Raw genomic sequence first — 16023 nt, forward strand, 5'->3', positions numbered from 1 at the left:
AGTGTTTTGTATTTGTTATTAAACATAAAGTGATGTCTTTTAAGAATATATCTTTTATGAATTGATTGTATGCCCCTTTGTATTTTTATTGAGGTTTTGTGTGTGGGTAATCTATACAACCCTGATGTACGCTATTCCTTCAATATCCCCGTGGAAGAGAAGAGTGATCTATTCACATGGGACCCATATGGACCATGGCAAGACTGTACAAAAATGTGTCAAGGTACACTAGAATTAAATAAAAGGACATAAGTTCAGCTGTGGCATGCTGGTATAATTTGGGGTGCTCTTGAGTCTGGCTGCTTGTGGAACCCACATACTTACACTACACAGACTTACAAAGATTTCCCATCTTTGTTCTCTGTCTGCTTTTCTCTCCACTCATTCTGGGCTTCTTATGCTTAACAGCCTCTCTTATCTCAACCCTTTTCAACATTTTCCATCACAGCTCCTTTCCTACCACGTCCTCAATCTCTTTCTTGCAGTTACAGAAAGGGTCCCTTACCGTGACACTGTTTTCTAGTGAAATGCTCACCTTCTTGTACTTTTCCTTCCATCCACTTTCCCAGACACCTATTTCCTTCTTTTAGTCTTGTGGGGTCAACATTCTCTCATTGTCTTATTTCCCTTCTCTGACCCCAGGGAAATGTGTTTGTACTGATGGATGAATAACTAAAAAGAGTACAGCGGGGATGAAAAAGCTGTGCAGTTAGAGTAGAAAAGCAAATGAAGAGACTGGTATCTTTGGGCAATCTATAACTATGAATACCTGGCTGTGTGAGGCTACGTTTGTTTGAATCAGTAAATGTTTATCAACAGACTATTTTGTTTTGGATTATTAGGACCCTGATTTTGCATTCAAGTTTTAAAGTCTAGTGGATGAAACAGAAGAATGAGTAAATTTTCTTAATTTTAAATGATAAAAGCCATGCCACAAGTATGCATCGAGGAGACCCCGGGAAAGATGGAGTGAGCAGTTTGAGGAGGTGAAATGGGAAGATAGAAATTGGTGCAGAGTGGAAAAGTATTCCCAGGGGCACAAGAGACAAGGTCTGGGAATTAGGGGAGCAGTGAGTCAGAGGAGAAGCAGCTCAGAACAGTACAGAAATGAGCTGAGAGAAGGCAGGTGGCAGAGGCAGTAATCACAGATGGGAGCTTGAAGGACGTGTTAACAAACTGACCCCAAGGTACCAAAGGCGTGGAGGTATCCCATCCCAGCAAAAGGCACAGACTTGGTCCTGTGGGTCTAGGACAGCAGTGCCCGGATGCTGGTGTGGAAACAGGCATTCCTGTTTGAACAGGGTCTCCGGGGAAGGAGACTGAAGTAGATGATGCCAGGCTGACTGGAGCAAACACTGCAAGTAGGAACAAAGCTTTGGTAACACAGACGGCGGAGGCATTCATTTTGACAAAAAGAATCTGAATGTGCTTTATAGAAGAGCATATGGAAGTGGTTTGGGCATCTGGGACTAGCATTCCAGCGTAACTGGGTAAACTGGTCTGTGGCAGTAGATATGGGGAGCTAGAAGAAATCTAAATACATAGCTGAATGAAGGAACATTCTAAAATTTGGGGGACACACCAAATAAACACATAGCAAGATCCAAAATGAAAGGCTTGAAAAGGCATTTTGAGATAGTTTGAGAGTCTGGACCAGGAAAGATCTCTTTCCCATAGAGGGAAAGGAGCTAGTAATTTGGTTGCCACAAAGAATATACTATGCTCATAGTTCCTTTTGTACCTGTATCACTTTGGGTTTCTCTAAAGTGAAGTTTCTTTAGTTTTGTTTTCTTGTTTCCCTGTCACTGAAAATGATCAGGCTACAAACGTTTTGTGAACGCTGTAAATTTTGTGTTAATGTTTTGGAGCTCTGTATTCAGTGCAATTGGTTTCAGCTTTCCTTTCCTTTTTCTTGCCTGTTGCTCCCTTGGCTCTCTTCTCTCCGCTCTAACCTGGCCATGTTGCTTTTCAGGCTTGTGACACGGCTGTCATCACACACTTTCCCTTCTTCATCATCCTGGGAGGTCTCTTTAACTTTCTTCTGTGTTGGATTCCCTGCGTCCCAAATTCTGTGAATTCCTCTCTTTGTTTCCTCCACGGAGGATAACGTATCTGTCGGAAATTTCCTGAGAAAGCAAGGCAGGTTTTTGAGACCTTTCCTGTCTGAAAATGGCATTATTCTGTCCTCACCCTTGATTGATAGCTTGGCTCGTATAAACTTCTGAGATAGATTATTTTCCTTTAGAATGCTGAAAATCTTGTTTTCCAATTTCCAGTGCTTGGATGTGATACTTCCTGGTATGGAAATTTTGTGTCTCCCCTCCTAAATTCTGGGAGTGAGAAATGTCAGGACAATGTGTGTTGGCTTGGCTTTTCCTTTCCTCTATTTTCCTGGTAATTAGGACGCCTTCCAAACTGGAAACACAGATTCTTTGATCTGAGAAGTTTTATGTATGATATCTTTGATAATTTCTTCACATTAAAATTTCTCTTCTATCTTATAAAATTTATATTGTCTGGATATATAGTCTCCTGGTCTGATCTCTTATCTCATGATTTTCTCTCCAAATGTACATTTTTTTCTTAGTGTTTCTCATCAACAGCTTGCTTTTGTTTCATGGATGCAATACCTGTGTCTGTGAGAGTATTGACTGTAGTTTTGGAACTTTCTTCTGCTCCCTGACATATGTGTTTCCTCTTAATTCTGTTTCTGCTTATTTTGGTCTCTTTTGTGTGAGTGTCTTTCCTAAATTGCCTACTGATCCTTTGATGTTTGTTCATATTTAGGACTAAAATGCTAATTGAAAGTCCTGTGTGGGTTAAATAAGTCTTCTTATAGTTTTTTACTATGTCTTTGGGGGAAAGGCTCAAATGTCGCTGTCATTTAATCTTTTTTTCTTGCGCTAAAGAGTTTTCCAAGAAAGGAATTCTCCCATCTTCTGCTGGCCAGTGAGGGGACTGGAGAAACTATAAAAATTGGCTTGGAGCCAGAGGGAAGTGGAGGGTGAGCCCAGTGGGCCTGAATCTCATCATTTCAGTATGGAGACTTTTATTGAGTCCCTCTCTTTTCAGTACAGTGCTTCCCCAGCTTCCCTCAGCTGCTGTGTCTGTGCCCCCAAATTCACCTGCTCTGGAGCTGTGCTATCCAGAATGGTAGTTACTAGACACGTGTGGCTAGCCCATTGAAGTATGTATGACTTAGTATGAAGAAAGAATGTGAAATATATCATTGATAGTGTTTCTGTTGACCCTGTGTGGAAATGATCCTATTTGGATATTTGTATCTTTTTACTTTTTCATGTCACCACAAGACAATGGAAAATTACATGTGGTTCACATTGTTTTTATTAGATGGCGCTACTGTTGACTCTTAGGTGGAAGTCTGGCTGTTCTTCATGACTACTTTTCGATCACTTCTCCATTTTTTCAGGCCTCTGCCTCACACATTCACCTCTTCAGAGGAACCTGAAGGTGTTTTTGATTCCTGGGCTTTGCTTGGATTCTGTGGCATGAATGGTTTGTTTCTTACTTTCTTCCTCCACAGGCTCAGGTTTCAGCTTCCTTGGCTCTGTTAAAATAGTAATTTCCATCTTCTTTTCATATTTAAAATTCCCTTTTCCTGCCTACTGTTTCCTCTTTTATTCTTTTTGTTCTTTCAGGTTTTTGCCTTTTCAAAATTCTTTATAGTTATTTCAGATGGTATGCATGCAGAGATAAACATGCATGTTCATGTTTCGCCAACTGAAAGTATACAGTTGAACTTGGAGAAAACAGAAATTTGATCATGCCACTGACAGCTTGAACTTTTCCCTTTCTCTTCATTGCAAAAAGTGCAAAGTTCAGTCTACTCTGGCCTCTCTGATTTCTCTAAGTTTCCTTGACTGTGGTTATGTACCATATAAACAACTGCTAAATCTCAATGACTTAGAACAACAAATGTTTATTTCTTGCTTATACTGTGTGGTGGCTGCTAATTGGTTCTGACTCTTCTTCAGCTTGTTATCTGCATCCATGTCATTTTCAAACAAATTAATAGACTTTATTTTTTTTAGAGGAGTTTTAGGTTTGGGTTCAATCCCTGGGTTGGGAAAGTCCCCTGGAGAAGGGAACAGCTGCCCACTCCAATATCCTTGCCTGGAGAATTCCATGGACAGAGGAGCCTGGCAGGCTGTAGTTAGTCACAAATAGTCAGACACCACTAAGCGACTTTCACTTTCACACTAGGTTTATAGAAAAGTTGAGCAAAAACTATAAAAAATTCTCACATTCTCTCTTCTTCCACAACCCCTCCCTCCCCAGTTCCCCTATTATTACCATCTTGCATTCATGTGGCACATTTATTCCAGTTGCTCCATTATTATCAACTGAAGTCTGACCATGCTACCTTTTCATTCATGATTTCAGGCTGAAAGATCAGCCCCATCGGGAGAAGGTGTTTTGGAAACAGAGAAAAAAGTTTGCAGAAGCAAGAAAAGACTTTTAGAACTTCTGCTTGGAACTGGAATAGTCACATTCCCTTCCAGGTGGTTGGCACAAACCTGCTGTCAATGGGCAGGGAAGTTTGCTCTTCCCCCAGAAAGTTATAGAAATGTTGTAGCAAATAGAGATGTGTGATTTTGTTACAGCAAAAAGGCAAGCAAATAATGGGAGCAGTAGCATACTGTATCATATTAGCATGGCCCCTGACCACTCAGTGCTCCACGAGCAACCCTTCCATCCAGCTGTAATAAATTTCTTCCTACTTCACACACTTGTCCCACCTTCCTTACATGTCCTTACTCAGCAGACTCCTCAATGTTTCAGGATTCAGCTTGCTTATTGTAGAAAGTCATTCCTGACTAGTTCAATATGCTTGCCTATTTGTATCCTATGTTGGAATTGTTTTTGCTTTCTTAGCTGCATCCTTCAAGCTGTTAGCAGAAGTAAATTATTATGGAACATATCCTTATGTGAGTTTTCCTTTAATTTTTAATTTTCATTTGACTTTGGCCAAGGTCTTCATAGAAGAAAAATTACTTGTATACGTAAGAGTGATCATACGGTCATGTCTGATCAAAGCTGTGACCACTTACCACTTCCATTGCTGGTGACTGAAAGGTGCAATACAGATTGTGAACTAAGGTAAGTAAAAGAGAAATAATGTATAATGTAACCAGATAAAAATCAATAACTGAGATAAGATATAAAGAATCTACTGCCTGGTATAAGGTGGACATGTAATTAATATCTGTCCTTTCCCATTCCCTTAAAAAACTTTAGACCTGCTAATTTATTGTGAAACTCAACAATTGGGTTTGAGATTTTTATTCATAGTATTTGCTTAATTTCAGTATAGAGACCTTGATATTTTTGTAAGAAATGGAAACAAATTTGTCTGTAAAATAAATACAGAAAAACTCTAATCTGAAAACCTATGATTTAAAGCTCTGGAACAATACATTTAATAGCTTGATCCTCTAATTCCCACTGAAGTCATGACCAATAAACTTTTAAAGTTTGAGGATTAGAGAATCAAAAATATATTTATTTGTCTATCTTATCAGCATTTTGTCCATTAAACAGTAAGTAACGAGATCCTAGATCATGGCAGGCAAGTTTTTCCTTCTAAAATTCTTGTCATTTGTTTTCTTGTGGTGGGTCTTACAGTGAAGCTAAGAGCAATAACCCCATCTAGCAGGTGACAGCCAACATTCATGGATGACCAGAATCTCCTTTACTCAGCGAGGATGAGAGTTTTTATGTATTTGTGGTGGTGTTTGGAGACATAAGGTAGAAGGCTAGTGGTAGAACGGCATGTACAAGTTGCATCTACTGCCTTGCAGAAGAGTGAAGTGCAATGAAATCCTTGAGATGCTTTTCAGATGGAAAGAAGCTCCATGAATTCTTTTCTTTGCAGTACTGCTGCACTCATATTGTCTGAGAGATTGCTAGACTGTAATTGGGATAATTTGGCTAATGCTGGCAGATTTTACTTGTGGGAAAAAAATGTTCTCTCTGAAAGCATGTCTAAAAGTAGATTATATGAGTTAATGAGAAAATGTGATATGCTTTATAAAGACAAGTTTACCAACTTTTAAAGGCTTTTGATGTAGTCATGTTCCCAGATGTTTTCTGATCCTCAGTCAAATAAAGATGTTGCATAGGGAGACACCACCTGGTTACAGGTCAGATATATTTGGTTGTAGTTTTAGATCTGCTACTAAGTAACCTTAATCTCAATCTTAATCTCAACCAATTGTTTTCAAAAGTCTTGGGAGAGGCTTGGGATTCCTAGGAAGAGAACCCATATTTCCTTGGGGTTCCTCTAGGGTGAGGCTTGGGGTTCCTCCTAATGCCTGGGTGTAGTGCTAGTTCCCTACCTCCAGCTTTTACCAGACAGCTCCATTTTTATGGGTTTGGAGTAAATGTTAAATTTTCTTTAGAGAAAAGTAAAATTTCTGACAGAAGCCAAGCATATATACCATTTGAATGCACAGCATCACTGGGCTTCATTCTCTCATCTATATAATGAAAGTTTGGACTCTATGATCTCTAAGAAGTTTTCATCACTAAATCAATGATATATCAAATATTTTTTATTGTGGCTTGTCCATAAATTCTAACATAATTTTTAAAATTGAATAATATGTGTGAATTTTTCTGAATCCATGTTTTAAATTGTGTTCATCAGCATACCTCCTAAGCATGATAACATCGCTTTTTGTAGGTGGCACATCATTGGCAAAAGTGAATGTTCAACCCTTTGTGGTCAAGGATACAAGTCATTGGACGTCCACTGTATGAAGTATTCCATTCATAAAGGACAGACTGTTCCAGTAGATGACCACTACTGCGGTGACCAGCTTAAACCTCCAACCCGAGAACCCTGCCGTGGTGATTGTGTCTTAACAAGGTGGCATTATTTAGAATGGTCTCAGGTACAAAGAAAAAAGTATAGCTTAAGAAAAGCTGCTCCTTCATTTTCCTTCTAATTAAATATTTGTCACTTCAGAGTAGCGTTTTATTAAAATTTTTATTTTGTGTCCATTTTTCACCACTTTTCTTTTTTTAATCAGTGTTCCAGAAGTTGTGGAGGAGGGGAGAGGTCTCGAGAATCTTACTGTATAAATAACTTTGGCCACCGTCTTGCTGACAGAGAATGCCAGGAACTTCCCCGAGTGACAATAGAGAATTGCAATGAATTTTCCTGTCCCAGTTGGGCCACTAGTGAGTGGAGTGAGGTAACATTAAACACTTGAGGCTTAGAACTATTATAACATTGTACAAGAGATCTTTGTAATGGAAGGCTATGTAATTCAAAAAATATTTCAATTTGCTTTATCATTTGGTAAATAACTGTATTATCAAGGTAGTAAAATTTAAAAATGTTTTATCCTTAAGCTATTTACAATGTCTGGCCAACAATGACATAATTGGTGTTTAATCTGTAACCATTTTCATAGTGGGCTTTCCTGGTGGCTCCAATGGTAAAGAATCCACCTGCAATGTGGGAGACCTGGGATCGATCCCTGGGTTGGGAAGATTCCCTGGAGAAGGGCATGGTAACCCACTCCAGTATTCTTGTCTGGAGAATCCCCATGGACAGAGGAGCCTGGCAGGCTACAGTCCATGGGGCCACAAAAAGTCAGACATGACTGAGTGACTAAGTACTTTTTCATGGTGTGCACAGTAGGCTGAGATACATACTTGTTCTAAGGTCAGTTTTGTACCTTTAATTCTGGAACAAATAGATGTTGTGCTGGGATTTGGGCAGCAGAAGTTTGGGGTGGCTGGTTTTACCCCATGAATATCTCTGGCTTTTCTGAGGTGTGGAGAGAAAATGTCCTTAAGAATGATCTTTAGCTGTATTTGAATATACAAATTGCTCATTACATTTTTTGGGGGTATTTGTGTTGACTAATACTGAAAGTAATGGTCAGTTGTATTTTTCCAGTGTCTGGTTACCTGTGGAAAAGGAACAAAACAGCGGCAGGTATGGTGTCAACTGAATGAAGATCACTTGAGTGATGGCTTCTGTGACCCAAGCACCAAGCCTGAGTCTCAGAGACCCTGTGAGCTTCATGCATGTACTTCCTGGCAAGTAGGACCTTGGGGTTCTGTGAGTATATGACAGTATATGGATTTCTGCTCTGATCCATCATTACAGAATAGCACAGAATTATAGTATATTCAGTCTTTTAGTGGCTCCATCTAATTTTGGGGTGGCTTTTGGAGAAAGATTCCTGAAATGTAAATCCGTACCTATACAATTTTTTCAGTCCTGCTAATTTTGCTGTGGTAAATGTTCTAGCTTTGACTTTTAACTTACTTTTGTTAACCACAATACCAAAAATTTCTGTATTCAGTATCCTGTCATAAACCATAGTAGAAAAGAATATGAAAAAGAATATATATATGAATAACTGAATCACTTTGCTATACAGCAGAAATGAGCATAACACTGTTAATCAACTATACTTCAGTGAACAACTTATGCTTCCATCAACTTTATGTAAACTATAAGCATTTTCACATCCTAAATTATTCTGTATACTGTACTTAGAGTAGGTGTTGTTGGGAAGTTTTGCCAAACAGGTGGCTAGGAGATAATCTGATGGATGAGTTGTGGGCAGTTTAGTATTCTGTGCAGATTGCCACACTTGTCAGGAAACCTGCTCTCATCTACCCTTTAACACTGTTCTGTTCTTTTTTTCTTTATCTCTTCAAAATTTACTTAGTATATTAAGTGACATGCACACACCAGGTCAATTTTGAAAACTAGTTAGTTTTCCTAAACTGCATTGACTCTGCCACCAAAATATGAAGCTTCTATTGAGAGATTTACATGATAACTTTTTAAAGATACAAGAATAATTGCCATTTCAATTTCACTATTTTCAGTTCAGTTCAGTCGCTCAGTCATGTCTGACTCTTTGCGACCCCATGGACCACAGCACGCCAGGTCTCCCTGTCCATCACCATCCATCACCAACTCCTGGAGTTTACCCAAACTCATGTCCATTGAGTCAATGATGCCATCCAGCCATCTCAACCTCTGTTGTCCCCTTTTCCTCCTGCCCTCAATCTTTCTCAACATCAGGGTCTTTTCAAATGAGTCAGCTCTTCTCATCAGGTGGCCAAAGTATTGGAGTTTCAGCTTCAACGTCAGTCCTTCCAATGAACACTCAGGACTCATCTCCTTTGAGATGGACTGGTTGAATCTCCTTGCAGTCCAAGGGACTCTCAAGAGTCTTCTCAACACCACAGTTCAAAAGTATCAATTCTTCTGCGCTCAAGTTTCTTTATAGTCCAACTCTCACATCCATACATGACCACTGAAAAAGTCATAGCCTTGACTAGATGGACCTTTGTTGGCAAAGGAATGTCTCTGCTTTTTAATATGCTGTCTAGATTGGTCATAACTTTCCTTCCAAGGAGTAAGCATCTTTTAATTTAGTGGCTGCAATCACCATCTTCAGTGATTTTGGAGCCCCCCAAAATAAAGTCAGCCACTGTTTCCACTGTTTCCCCATCTATTTGCCATGAAGTGATGGGACTGGATGCCATGATCTTAGTTTTCTGAATGTTGCGCTTTAAGCCAAGTTTTTCACTCTCCTCTTTCACTTTCATCAAGAGTCTCTTTAGTTCTTCTTTGCTTTCTGCCATAAGGGAGGTGTCATCTGCATATCTGAGGTTATTGATATTTCTCCTGGCAGTCTTGATTCCAGTTTGTGCTTCAATCAGCCCAGCGTTTCTCATGATGTACTCTGCATATAAGTTAAATAAACAAGGTGACAATATACAGCCTTGACATACTCCTTTTCCTATTTGGAACCAGTCTGTTGTTCCATGTCCAGTTCTAACTGTTGCCTTCTGACCTGCCTACAGATTTCTCAAGAGGCAGGTCAGGTGGTCTGGTATTCCCGTCTCTTTCAGAATTTTCCACAGTTTATTGTGATACACACAGCCAAAGGCTTTGGCATAGTCAATAAAGCAGAAATAGATGTTTTTCTGGAACTCTCTTGCTTTTTTGATGATCCAGTGGATGTTGGCAATTTGATCTCTGGTTCCTCTGCCTTTTCTAAAACCACTTTGAAAACGTGAACAATTCACAGTCCACATATTGCTGAGGCCTGGCTTGGAGAATTTTGAGCATTACTTTACTAGCGTGTGAGATGAGTGCAATTGTGCGGTAGTGAGCATTCTTTGGTATTGCCTATTTTATTAGTATCTATATAAATTTGAATAAAGATGTATATTGATTAAATTTGCTCAGTTTAAATCTAGAATCTGGAATAAAGGACTAATAAAAATATCTACTGAAAATAAGATTCTTAACTGTGTACATGTTAAGAAAATTAAGTTTGTGTAATGTCTGAGCAATGGTGTTTGGCATCTGCTTATATTCTTCAGTGCACAGCCACGTGTGGACAGGGCTACCAGATGCGTGCTGTGAAATGTGTCAACGAGCTACATAGTGCAATGCTAGATGACAGACAGTGCCATGGAGCTGGTCGCCCGAGTGACAGGCAGGTAAACGACACCTCTCCATGGATTATAACCAACAAGGTTTGATATAGGAAGATTATTGGTGTGTCAAAATTATTTCCATATGTATTTTTCCACTTAATCGTATATGCCTTAAAAATGTATGTGGGCATCAGAGAGTTTATTGCTCTTGGTTTTGCCAGCTTTATTGAAGGATTTGTTTTTACTCTTTATCTGATATTGGATAACTTGTATAACTTATGTTTCCATCCTTTGAACTACAGAAGGATGATGCGTTATTAGGAGTACAATGAACTTCTCAAGTGTGTGGTGTTGCTTAAGGTAGTGATCTGTGTTCATTCAGAAGGTTTCAGCTTAGTGCTATTTTTGAAAGACTATTATACTCTTTTCTTTTTAAATCATCAGGCAGAATGATCCAAACTTTAGCCTTCAGAGTCATACTATCCGCTTCTAGCCCTTGATAGTACTTTGTATTTTTGGAAAATAAAAACCTTTATATCGCTTATTTGTAGTTTACTCTACAGCTGTTCTTGACTTACATAATTGAAAGAAGAAGTATAGGATTTAGTATCAATCAGAGTGGTTAATTCATTAATGTTTTATGAGGTCCATTTTTCTTTTGAACAGGATTGTATTGTTACACCTTGCCCAGTTATCCCTAAAATTGGGGCCACTTCCTTGCCAGCTGTTCCCATGAGAAAGATAGCACAATGGCGATATGGTTCTTGGACCCCAGTAAGTGAATTTCTTTAAGAGACAGTATTTCTACTATGGAGGCTTTCAGGCATCCACAAAATAGTTGCTCCAGATTTGCCAAATTAATATATGCATTCATTCTTAGGTATTTTGATGGAGATGGTATTGAAAGAGCATAGGGTTTAGAATTAGGTAATTTAATGACTAAATCCTGTTCTGTCTTTCAAGAGCTCTGTTTCCATGGGCAAGAATTTAAGTTTTCTAGGTCTGTTTTCTAATCCTACCAAATGAGGATGATAATATTTATGTCACAGGCTGTTATGAGAAGCAGATGTGATATTAGACTTTTATTAGATTTGGAATATAAACTTGCTTTAGTCTTACATGAAAGATATATTTTTAAGTTTCATATATTCTCTGAATATTTTAACTATGAGATCCTATCTTCTCTATTACCTAGGTCTTTCAGAGTTGTCTTAAATGTTATCTTAAGATTCTCTTATCTATAATCTTTTCTGTTTCTTTAATTTTGACAAATATCTAATCACTGTTCTGAAAGGTTGAGTGTTTTGTTTTATTATCACAAGCATCTGATTTGTGAAGTTTATTTTTTAAACTCATTGGAATACTCACTGCCCTGTCTTTGACTCAGAAATGATAATATTTATAAATTAAATTTTTTCAAGAATCTTGAGGTTCAGAAATTTGAACAACAACCAAGTGTAAGGGATGCGGGAGTGTCCTATATAATGCTTTGGTATGATTTGATTTTTCAGTGCTCCGTGTCTTGTGGAAGAGGAGCTCAAGCCCGCTATGTAAGTTGTCGTGATGCTCACGATGGAATAGCAGATGAATCATTTTGTGCCCACTTACCCCGACCAGCTGAAATAGCTGTCTGTTTTAGCCCTTGTGGAGAGTGGCAAACAGGGAATTGGTCACCTGTAAGTACTTTTATGCAAAAAAAGTGAAATGAGAAATTTAAGTATAATATTTGAACTTTGAGGTAATGCAGTTTATTGGCTAAATTTGTGATCAGTGTTCAGCTTCCTGTGGCCGTGGAAAAATGACTCGACAAGTTTTATGCATCAACTATCATCAGCCAGTTAATGAGAATTACTGTGATCCTGAAGTCCGCCCTGTGATAGAACAAGAATGTAATCTGGCAGCCTGCCCTCCCACGTACAGCCACTTTCCGAGTTCCTCTGAGCAGCCAAGCCATTTTCCAGGCAGGAATTTTCCATTAACTCACAAACCAGAGGATAATCAAAATCAGGGAGTCCATCCATCAATCAGAGGAAACCAGTGGAGAACAGGACCATGGGGATCAGTAAGCCCTCTTTATTGAGTTATACTAATTCTGTAATTTTGTTATGTTATATGGCCTTTTAACAGATATGTACCTAATGACATCAGAGGCTTTTAATGCTTATTATTTCTGAAGATCAGTAGTTTAAATCTTAAAAAGATTAAGCAATTTTTGATGCAGATTGCAAATCTCTAGAGTTCTAATTGAATTATACACTAATGTGATATTATGATTACAGAGGAATCCATTTGAAAAAAATCTTAAGAGTACATTATAGTAAAAATGAAATCTTTTAAGTCTTAAACTTACCAATGTCTGTGAAGAAAAAAAGTCAAACCCAGAAATTACTATGATAGCAGTGCAGTAAGCTGGTGTAAAACCATGATTACTTTGTACAAAAAAGTACAATTGTGGTTCGTATTTTGTATGAGATTAATTATACCAAATAAAGAAAAACAATGTGATAGTTGAGAAACATAACATTATCTTTGGTTTTGTTTTTTTTCCTTTCTAGTGAGACCTGAAAACTTGAATTCCTTTTTAGTTAACACCTAGGACAAGGGTGAATTTTTTATGGCAAACTTTAAAGCTTTACCTTCCTATCAATAAATTTTAATGAAACCCCTAGTAATACCCAGGTTTTTTGGACAGATATTCGTTATTCAAATTATGATGCCAAAGGTGGGGGGGGGGGTTAATTTAGAGAGCTTGAAGTTGAGTCAGAGAAGCGGTTTTCTTTTGCTCTAGTGTCTTATGATGTAATTTTGTGACGTGGAGTCTTCAGTTTGTGAGTTCCCGTGTTCCGTCCTTCCAGTGCTCTAGCAGCTGTGCTGGAGGCGTTCAGCGCAGAGCTGTGGTCTGCCAGGACGAAAATGGACAAAGTGCCAGCTACTGCGATGCAGCGTCCAAACCCCCAGAGTCAGCGCACTGTGATTCAGGACCTTGTCCACAGTGGAACTATGGTAGCTGGGGAGAAGTAAGTCCTACTCTCTCCTAAGCTTGCGGAAATTGTGACATCCCCTAAGACCGAAAGTTCAGCACTTCATACCCTTCCTGTTGAATAATCTTACTTCACTATACTAGACAGATTTTTAAAAAATTGAGTCAGTAAAGCTATAATCTTTTAATAAACATTGTGTCATGGTATAAATCACTCATTTATGATAGGAAATACATACTTCAGCTTTTTTTCAGAATCCTATGTGCTAGTCAGTAGTTGACTTCCTAATACCTCTCTATAATATATTATTGTTTTAATTTCTTAGAAAATTAGACTGATATAAAGACAGAAAAATAGTGATATGTAGGCCAAGTTAATATCCTAATTATGGAACCATTCACTTGATGAATCTAAAATGAATAGCTATCAATTATTGAGCACTTTCTTCACATCCTGACCTTTTAGGCACTGGGATTATGAGGATAATTTTTTAAATGGTTGCAATGAATACTAATTCCACCTATATTATGCATGAGATAGAGGAAAGACTTACATTGGCTTTGGATAAATAAAACAAGCCACCTAATTTAATTAGTCAAATATTTGTGTTTAATGATTTTTAAAAAATTAATTCATTTATTTTTGATTGCACTGGGTCTCTGTTGCTGCGCTCGGGCTTTCCTTAGTTGCAGCAAACTGGGGTTCCTCTTTATTGCGATGCTCAGACTTCTCATTGCAGTGGCTTCTCTTGTTGCAGAGAACAGGCTCTAGGTGCATGGGCTTTAGTAGTTCGCAACACGCAAGCTCAGCAGTTGCGGCTCATAGGCTATAGAGCTCAGGCTCAGTAATTGTGATGCACAGACTTTGTTGCTCTGCAGTATGTGGAATCTTCCCGAACCAGGGATCAAAACCCTGTCCCCTGTGTTGGCAGGAGGTTTCCTATCCACTGCACCACCAGGGAAGTCCCCTATTTAATGATTTTCAGTACCTATTTTCTCTCCATAGGGAATTTGGAAATCATTGTTTAAAGATACACTTCTGATCAGGTGTTAACAAATATAAAAGTATGTCTTTAAAATATACTTTTACTATTTTCCAAAATGAAAGTAACTTTTTCAGTTGTGAGTTAATTCTTGTGAAAATTCAAATAATTTGAAACATTGTGAAAAGATATGAACTTTTAACATTTGATACATTTCCTGCCAGACTTTAGTTCTGTGTGGGTTTCAGAAATCGGTTCATTAATTATAATGTTGCTTTGCCACCTGCTGTTCTCATGTAATAGATATACCGAACATCTTTCTGTCTTTATAAATTTAGATTTCCCTTCATGGATACATAGTCATCTTTTGATAGGATATCATACATTATGTAGTTATTACCTATTACAGTATTAATTTTCAAAATTTTGTCTTTTAAAAAAAAAGGATGTAACTGCAACTTTGATTTATTTTTGAAGAAATGTTGAGAGTTATGAAGAAAGGATAACCTTTAAGCTTTAGCCGTTCTGATTGTGTACTCATCACTGAATAAACCAACATAATATTCTCTTTGAAGCCACATAGTCTTTATCTTCCTTTTTATTTTTAGTGTACACAAACATGTGGAGGAGGAATAAAATCAAGATTTGTAATATGTCAGTTTCCCAATGGCCAACTGTCACAAGAGCAAAACTGTGAAATGTTGAACAAGCCACCTAGTGTGGTACAGTGTCAGGTACAATCTTGCCCTGATGATGTATCATGGCATCGGGGACCATGGAAATCGGTACGATAGTACTCTTATTTTTATCTTTCTGTTTTGTTTTATTCTGTCCCTTTTACTTTAATTTTCTCTCTTTATAAATTGTGATGCACACATTTTATCTTACAATTTTTTTTAAAGCAGAACATTGGACATCTTGGCTTGTGTCATTAAATTTGATAGTTTGAAAGAGAATTCATTCAAGTACTGTAATATATACATATATATATAATAGTTTTATATGTATTTATTTTTTATAAGTGAATTTTGAACCATAGCACTAATCTAATGAAAGTGTGTTTCTCCAGTACACTTTTGGCTTGCCACAAATTAATTGAAAATGCTTTACTATTTGCATTTGTACATAATGTTAACATTGTGCTTGTAACAATGGCAAGTTAAGGCTGTGTCTTGTTTGAGTGTATAACTGTTTGTGGCTTTTGTCTGTCAATGTCCAGTAACTGATCTAAAAGCAAATGACATTTTTATCATTGTTAAACTTTAATATTTTATTTGGAAATGTGAAAATATTGTATTAAAAAAGAGAAATTTACTTATACAAAGTAAATTAATTGTTTACAATTTGTTACATACATCATGAAAAAGTATGATTTATATAGTAATTTATATGAATGTTCATATATCTTCCACTGTGTGGAGTTACTGTGTTGTGGGCTGTTTTAATTTTTTATTTTTTGAAGCCATAGACAAAAATTCATAAATATTCATGAATGATTAATTTCTTCTAGTATTTTTCAACTACCCAGGTTTTGAAGAATAATTAATATATAGATATATTGAAACTAGCATTTTGGTCAATTTTGATATTTCAAATCACATACAACCAAGT

General features: G+C 37.5%; 1 protein-coding gene across 1 annotated transcript in view; it reads left to right on the top strand.

The window, feature by feature from the left end:
• Positions 1 to 16023, top strand: part of ADAMTS20 (ADAM metallopeptidase with thrombospondin type 1 motif 20) — a 194942-nt gene that overhangs the window by 98079 nt on the left and 80840 nt on the right. Inside the window, exons 18-28 of the mRNA XM_065932168.1 lie at positions 94 to 223; positions 4995 to 5121; positions 6707 to 6917; positions 7056 to 7220; positions 7934 to 8098; positions 10393 to 10512; positions 11116 to 11223; positions 11961 to 12125; positions 12221 to 12511; positions 13305 to 13466; positions 15021 to 15197. Of these exons, the coding sequence (XP_065788240.1) occupies positions 94 to 223; positions 4995 to 5121; positions 6707 to 6917; positions 7056 to 7220; positions 7934 to 8098; positions 10393 to 10512; positions 11116 to 11223; positions 11961 to 12125; positions 12221 to 12511; positions 13305 to 13466; positions 15021 to 15197 (1821 nt within the window). The remainder of the gene's footprint in view (positions 1 to 93; positions 224 to 4994; positions 5122 to 6706; positions 6918 to 7055; positions 7221 to 7933; positions 8099 to 10392; positions 10513 to 11115; positions 11224 to 11960; positions 12126 to 12220; positions 12512 to 13304; positions 13467 to 15020; positions 15198 to 16023) is intronic.

This window comes from Muntiacus reevesi, chromosome 4 (assembly GCF_963930625.1).
Source record: "Muntiacus reevesi chromosome 4, mMunRee1.1, whole genome shotgun sequence".
Lineage (NCBI taxonomy): Eukaryota > Metazoa > Chordata > Mammalia > Artiodactyla > Cervidae > Muntiacus > Muntiacus reevesi.